General features: G+C 55.5%; 1 protein-coding gene across 1 annotated transcript in view; it reads left to right on the forward strand.

The window, feature by feature from the left end:
- The window catches only part of CHTF8 (chromosome transmission fidelity factor 8), a 29552-nt gene extending 20314 nt beyond the window's left edge, over nt 1-9238 (forward strand). Inside the window, exon 4 of the mRNA XM_078883565.1 lies at nt 9092-9238. Coding sequence (XP_078739691.1) covers nt 9092-9204 — 113 coding nt within the window. The 3' untranslated portion in view covers nt 9205-9238. The remainder of the gene's footprint in view (nt 1-9091) is intronic.
- The last annotated feature ends 402 nt before the right edge of the window (nt 9239-9640 follow it).

Below are 9640 nucleotides of genomic sequence, written 5' to 3' on the forward strand. Positions count from 1 at the left end.
CACACACCCACAGACTCACCACACAGAGACCCACAGACTCACCACACAGAGACCCACAGACTCACCACACAGAGACCCACAGACTCACCACAGAGACCCACAGACTCACCACACAGAGACCCATATACTCACCACACAGAGACCCACAGACTCACCACACAGACCCACAGACTCACCACACAGACCCACAGACTCACCACACAGAGACCCCCAGACTCACCACACAGAGACCCCCAGACTCACCACACAGAGACCAACAGACTCACCACAGAGACCCACAGACTCACCACACAGAGACCCACAGACTCACCACACACACCCACAGACTCACCACAGACTCACCACACACACCCACAGACTCACCACAGAGACCCATAGACTCACCACACAGAGACCCACAGACTCACTACAGAGACCCACAGACTCACCACAGACTCACCACAGACTCACCACAGACTCACCACAGACTCACCACAGACTCACCACACAGAGACCCACAGACTCACTACAGAGACCCACAGACTCACCACAGACTCACCACAGACTCACCACAGACTCACCACAGACTCACTACAGAGACCCACAGACTCACCACACACACCCACAGACTCACCACACAGAGACCCACAGACTCACCACACAGAGACCCACAGACTCACCACACAGAGACCCACAGACTCACCACAGAGACCCACAGACTCACCCCACAGAGACCCATAGACTCACCACACAGAGACTCACAGACTCACTACAGAGACCCACAGACTCACCACAGACTCACCACAGACTCACCACAGACTCACCACAGACTCACCACAGACTCACCACACAGAGACCCAGAGACTCACTACAGAGACCCACAGACTCACCACAGGCTCACCACAGACTCACCACAGACTCACCACAGACTCACTACAGAGACCCACAGACTCACCACACACACCCACAGACTCACCACACACACCCACAGACTCACCACACAGGGACCCACAGACTCACTACAGAGACCCACAGACTCACCACACAGACCCACAGACTCACCACACAGAGACCCACAGACTCACCACACAGAGACCCACACACAGAGACCCACAGACTCACCACACAGAGACCCACAGACTCACCACACAGAGACCCACAGACTCACCACACAGAGACCCACAGACTCACCACACAGAGACCCACAGACTCACCACACAGAGACCCACAGACTCACCACACAGAGACCCACAGACTCACTACAGAGACCCACAGACTCACCACACAGACCCACTGACTCACTACAGAGACCCACAGACTCACCACACAGAGACCCACAGACTCACCACACAGAGACCCACAGACTCACCACACACACCCACAGACTCACCACACACACCCACAGACTCACCACACAGAGACCCACAGACTCACCACACAGAGACCCACAGACTCACCACACAGAGACTCACCACACAGAGACCCACAGACTCACCACACAGAGACCCACAGACTCACCACACAGAGACCCACAGACTCACCACACAGAGACCCACAGACTCACCACACAGAGACCCACAGACTCACCACACAGAGACCTACAGACTCACCACACAGAGACCCACAGACTCACCACACAGAGACCCACAGGCTCACTACACAGAGACCCACAGACTCACCACACAGAGACCCACAGACTCACCACACAGAGACCCACAGACTCACCACACAGAGACCCACAGACTCACCACACAGAGACTCACCACACAGAGACCCACAGACTCACCACACAGAGACCCACAGACTCACCACAGACTCACCACACAGAGACTCACAGACTCACCACACAGAGACCCACAGACTCACCACACAGAGACCCACAGACTCACCACACAGAGACCCACAGACTCACCACACAGAGACTCACAGACTCACCATAGAGACCCATAGACTCACCACACAGAGACCCACAGACTCACCATAGAGACCCATAGACTCTCCACACAGAGACCCACAGACTCACCACACAGAGACTCACAAACTCACCATAGAGACCCATAGACTCACCACACAGAGACCCACAGACTCACCACACAGAGACCCACAGACTCACCACACAGAGACCCACAGACTCACCACACAGAGACCCACAGACTCACTACAGAGACCCACAGACTCACCACACAGACCAACTGACTCACTACAGAGACCCACAGACTCACCACACAGAGACCCACAGACTCACCACACACACCCACAGACTCACCACACAGAGACCCACAGACTCACCACACAGAGACCCACAGACTCACCACACAGAGACCCACAGACTCACCACACAGAGACCCACAGACTCACCACACAGAGACCTACAGACTCACCACACAGAGACCCACAGACTCACCACACAGAGACCCACAGGCTCACTACACAGAGACCCACAGACTCACCACACAGAGACCCACAGACTCACCACACAGAGACCCACAGACTCACCACACAGAGACTCACCACACAGAGACCCACAGACTCACCACACAGAGACCCACAGACTCACCACAGACTCACCACACAGAGACTCACAGACTCACCACACAGAGACCTACAGACTCACCACACAGAGACCCACAGACTCACCACACAGAGACCCACAGACTCACCACACAGAGACCCACAGACTCACCACACAGAGACCCACAGACTCACCACACACACCCACAGACTCACCACAGACTCACCACACACACCCACAGACTCACCACAGAGACCCATAGACTCACCACACAGAGACCCACAGACTCACTACAGAGACCCACAGACTCACCACAGACTCACCACAGACTCACCACAGACTCACCACAGACTCACCACACAGAGACCCACAGACTCACTACAGAGACCCACAGACTCACCACAGACTCACCACAGATTCACCACAGACTCACTACAGAGACCCACAGACTCACCACACACACCCACAGACTCACCACACACACCCACAGACTCACCACACAGAGACCCACAGACTCACCACACAGACCCACAGACTCACCACACAGAGACCCACACACAGAGACCCACAGACTCACCACACAGAGACCCACAGACTCACCACACAGAGACCCACAGACTCACCACAGAGACCCACAGACTCACCACACACACCCACAGACTCACCACACAGAGACCCACAGACTCACCACACAGAGACCCACAGACTCACCACACAGAGACCCACAGACTCACCACAGAGACCCACAGACTCACCACACAGAGACCCATATACTCACCACACAGAGACCCACAGACTCACCACACAGACCCACAGACTCACCACACAGACCCACAGACTCACCACACAGAGACCCCCAGACTCACCACACAGAGACCCCCAGACTCACCACACAGAGACCAACAGACTCACCACAGAGACCCACAGACTCACCACACAGAGACCCACAGACTCACCACACACACCCACAGACTCACCACAGACTCACCACACACACCCACAGACTCACCACAGAGACCCATAGACTCACCACACAGAGACCCACAGACTCACTACAGAGACCCACAGACTCACCACAGACTCACCACAGACTCACCACAGACTCACCACAGACTCACCACAGACTCACCACACAGAGACCCACAGACTCACTACAGAGACCCACAGACTCACCACAGACTCACCACAGACTCACCACAGACTCACCACAGACTCACTACAGAGACCCACAGACTCACCACACACACCCACAGACTCACCACACAGAGACCCACAGACTCACCACACAGAGACCCACAGACTCACCACACAGAGACCCACAGACTCACCACAGAGACCCACAGACTCACCACACAGAGACCCACAGACTCACCACACAGACCCACTGACTCACTACAGAGACCCACAGACTCACCACACAGAGACCCACAGACTCACCACACAGAGACCCACAGACTCACCACACAGAGACCCCCAGACTCACCACACAGAGACCCACAGACTCACCACAGAGACCCACAGACTCACCACACAGAGACCCACAGACTCACCACACACACCCACAGACTCACCACAGACTCACCACACACACCCACAGACTCACCACAGAGACCCATAGACTCACCACACAGAGACTCACAGACTCACTACAGAGACCCACAGACTCACCACAGACTCACCACAGACTCACCACAGACTCACCACAGACTCACCACAGACTCACCACACAGAGACCCAGAGACTCACTACAGAGACCCACAGACTCACCACAGGCTCACCACAGACTCACCACAGACTCACCACAGACTCACTACAGAGACCCACAGACTCACCACACACACCCACAGACTCACCACACACACCCACAGACTCACCACACAGGGACCCACAGACTCACTACAGAGACCCACAGACTCACCACACAGACCCACAGACTCACCACACAGAGACCCACAGACTCACCACACAGAGACCCACACACAGAGACCCACAGACTCACCACACAGAGACCCACAGACTCACCACACAGAGACCCACAGACTCACCACACAGAGACCCACAGACTCACCACACAGAGACCCACAGACTCACCACACAGAGACCCACAGACTCACCACACAGAGACCCACAGACTCACTACAGAGACCCACAGACTCACCACACAGACCCACTGACTCACTACAGAGACCCACAGACTCACCACACAGAGACCCACAGACTCACCACACAGAGACCCACAGACTCACCACACACACCCACAGACTCACCACACACACCCACAGACTCACCACACAGAGACCCACAGACTCACCACACAGAGACCCACAGACTCACCACACAGAGACTCACCACACAGAGACCCACAGACTCACCACACAGAGACCCACAGACTCACCACACAGAGACCCACAGACTCACCACACAGAGACCCACAGACTCACCACACAGAGACCCACAGACTCACCACACAGAGACCTACAGACTCACCACACAGAGACCCACAGACTCACCACACAGAGACCCACAGGCTCACTACACAGAGACCCACAGACTCACCACACAGAGACCCACAGACTCACCACACAGAGACCCACAGACTCACCACACAGAGACCCACAGACTCACCACACAGAGACTCACCACACAGAGACCCACAGACTCACCACACAGAGACCCACAGACTCACCACAGACTCACCACACAGAGACTCACAGACTCACCACACAGAGACCCACAGACTCACCACACAGAGACCCACAGACTCACCACACAGAGACCCACAGACTCACCACACAGAGACTCACAGACTCACCATAGAGACCCATAGACTCACCACACAGAGACCCACAGACTCACCATAGAGACCCATAGACTCTCCACACAGAGACCCACAGACTCACCACACAGAGACTCACAAACTCACCATAGAGACCCATAGACTCACCACACAGAGACCCACAGACTCACCATAGAGACCCATAGACTCACCACACAGAGACCCACAGACTCACCACACAGACCCACAGACTCACCACACAGAGACCCATAGACTCACCACACAGAGACCCACAGACTCACCACACAGAGACCCACAGACTCACCACACAGAGACCTACAGACTCGCCACACAGAGACCCACAGACTCACCACACAGACCCACAGACTCACCACACAGAGACCCACAGACTCACCACACAGAGACCCACAGACTCACCACACAGACCCACAGACTCACCACACAGAGACCCACAGACTCATCACACAGAGACCCACAGACTCACCACACAGACCCACAGACTCACCACACAGAGACCCACAGACTCACCACACAGACCCACAGACTCACCACACAGAGACCCACAGACTCATCACACAGAGACCCACAGACTCACCACACAGACCCACAGACTCACCACACAGAGACCCACAGACTCACCACACAGAGACCCACAGACTCACCACACACACCGACAGACTCACCCCACAGACTCACCACACAGAGACCCACAGACTCACCACACAGAGACCCACAGACTTACCCCACTGACACCCACAGACTCACCACACAGAGACCCACAGACTCACCACACAGAGACCCACAGACTCATCACACAGAGACTCACAGACTCACCATAGAGACCCATAGACTCACCACACAGAGACCCACAGACTCACCACACAGAGACCCATAGACTCACCACACAGAGACCCACAGACTCACCACACAGAGACCCACAGACTCACCCCACAGAGACCCACAGACTCACCACAGAGACCCACAGACTCACCACACAGAGACCCACAGACTCACCACAGAGACCCACAGACTCACCACACAGAGACCCACAGACTCACCACACAGAGACCCACAGACTCACCACAGAGACCCACAGACTCACCACACAGAGACCCACAGACTCACCACAGAGACCCACAGACTCACCACACAGAGACCCACAGACTCACCACACAGAGACCCACAGACTCACCACACACACCCACAGACTCACCACACAGAGACCCACAGACTCACCACACACACCCACAGACTCACCACACAGAGACCCACAGCCTCACCACACAGAGACCCATAGACTCACCACACAGAGACCCACAGACTCACCACACACACCCACAGACTCACCACACACACCCACAGACTCACCACACAGAGACCCACAGACTCACCACACAGAGACCCACAGACTCACCACACAGAGACCCATAGACTCACCACACAGAGACACACAGACTCACCACACAGAGACCCATAGACTCACCACACAGAGACCCACAGACTCACCACACAGAGACCCATAGACTCACCACACAGAGACCCACAGACTCACCACACAGAGACCCACAGACTCACCACAGAGACCCACAGACTCACCACACAGAGACCCACAGACTCACCACACAGAGACCCACAGACTCATCACACAGAGACCCACAGACTCACCACACAGAGACACACAGACTCACCACACAGTGACCCATAGACTCACCACACAGAGACCCACAGACTCACCACACAGAGACCCATAGACTCACTACACAGAGACCCACAGACTCACCACACAGAGACCCACAGACTCACCACAGAGACCCACAGACTCACCACACAGAGACCCACAGACTCACCACACAGAGACCCACAGACTCATCACACAGAGACCCACAGACTCACCACACAGAGACCCACAGACTCACCACACAGAGACCCACTGACTCACCACACAGAGACCCACAGACTCACCACACAGAGACCCACAGACTCACCACACAGAGACCCACAGACTCACCCCACAGAGACCCACAGACTCACCACACAGAGACCCACAGACTCACCACACAGAGACCCACAGACTCACCACAAAGAGACCCACAGACTCACCACACAGAGACCCACAGACTCACCACACAGAGACCCACAGACTCACCACACAGAGACCCACTGACTCACCACACACACCCACAGACTCACCACAGACTCACCACACAGAGACCCACAGACTCACCACACAGAGACACACAGACTCACCACAGAGACCCACAGACTCACCACACAGAGACCCACAGACTCATCACACAGAGACCCACAGACTCATCACACAGAGACCCACAGACTCACCACACAGAGACCCACAGACTCACCACACAGAGACCCACAGACTCACCACAGACTCACCACACACACCCACAGACTCACCACACAGAGACCCACAGACTCACCACACACACCCACAGACTCACCACAGACTCACCACACACACCCACAGACTCACCACACAGAGACCCACAGACTCACCACAGACTCACCACACACACCCACAGACTCACCACACAGAGACCCACAGACTCACCACACACACCCACAGACTCACCACAGACTCACCACACACACCCACAGACTCACCACACAGAGACCCACAGACTCACCACAGACTCACCACACACACCCACAGACTCACCACACAGAGACCCACAGACTCACCACACACACCCACAGACTCACCACAGACTCACCACACACACCCACAGACTCACCACACAGAGACCCACAGACTCACCACACACACCCACAGACTCACCACAGACTCACCACACACACCCACAGACTCACCACACAGAGACCCACAGACTCACCACAGACTCACCACACACACCCACAGACTCGCCACACAGAGACCCACAGACTCACCACACACACCCACAGACTCACCACAGACTCACCACACACACCCACAGACTCACTACAGAGACCCACAGACTCACCACACAGAGACCCACAGACTCACCACAGACTCACCACACACACCCACAGACTCACCACAGACTCACCACACACACCCACAGACTCACTACAGAGACCCACAGACTCACCACACACACCCACAGACTCACCACAGACTCACCACACACACCCACAGACTCACTACAGAGACCCACAGACTCACCACACACACCCACAGACTCACCACAGACTCACCACACACACCCACAGACTCACCACACAGAGACCCACAGACTCACCACAGACTCACCACACACACCCACAGACTCACCACACAGAGACCCACAGACTCACCACAAACACCCACAGACTCACCACAGACTCACCACACACACCCACAGACTCACTACAGAGACCCACAGACTCACCACACAGAGACCCACAGACTCACCACAGACTCACCACACACACCCACAGACTCACTACAGAGACCCACAGACTCACCACACAGAGACCCACAGACTCACCACAGACTCACCACACACACCCACAGACTCACCACACAGAGACCCACAGACTCACCACAGACTCACCACAGACTCACCACGCAGAGACCCACAGACTCACCACACACACCCACAGACTCACCACACAGAGACCCACAGACTCACCACAGACTCACCACAGACTCACCACAGACTCACCACAGACTCACCACAGACTCACCACACAGAGACCCACAGACTCACCACAGACTCACCACACACACCCACAGACTCACTACAGAGACCCACAGACTCACCACAGAGACCCACAGACTCACCACAGACTCACCACGCAGTACGATGCTCGTTGTGTTTCAGACGTGCCCTCGTCGGTTCGCACCCGGTACCTCGTGCAGGCTCTCGTTCACACAAAGCTCCTGTTCAAGACCAGGCCCAAGCCAATCATCACCAACGTTCCCCGCAAGGTGTAAATCTCCACTACCGCTTTGTGGAGATTCGGCAGAAGCTGCGACAGAGAGGGGGGGGGGGGGGTGGGGTTAGCGGATTGCAAGATGATGGGTGTGGACGAATCTCCATCTGTTCCATCTCGTGTGTGGACTAACCTCCATCTGTTCCATCTCGTGTGTGGACTAATCTCCATCTGTTCCATCTCGTGTGTGGACTAACCTCCATCCGTTCCATCTCGTGTGTGGACTAACCTCCATCCGTTCCATCTCGTGTGTGAACTAATCTCCATCTGTTCCATCTCGTGTGTGGACTAACCTCCATCCGTTCCATCTCGTGTGTGGACTAACCTCCATCCGTTCCATCTCGTGTGTGGACTAATCTCCATCTGTTCCATCTCGTGTGTGGACTAACCTCCATCCGTTCCATCTCGTGTGTGAACTAATCTCCATCTGTTCCATC

The sequence above is a fragment of the Lampetra fluviatilis genome, chromosome 71 (genome assembly GCF_964198595.1).
Source record: "Lampetra fluviatilis chromosome 71, kcLamFluv1.1, whole genome shotgun sequence".
Lineage (NCBI taxonomy): Eukaryota > Metazoa > Chordata > Hyperoartia > Petromyzontiformes > Petromyzontidae > Lampetra > Lampetra fluviatilis.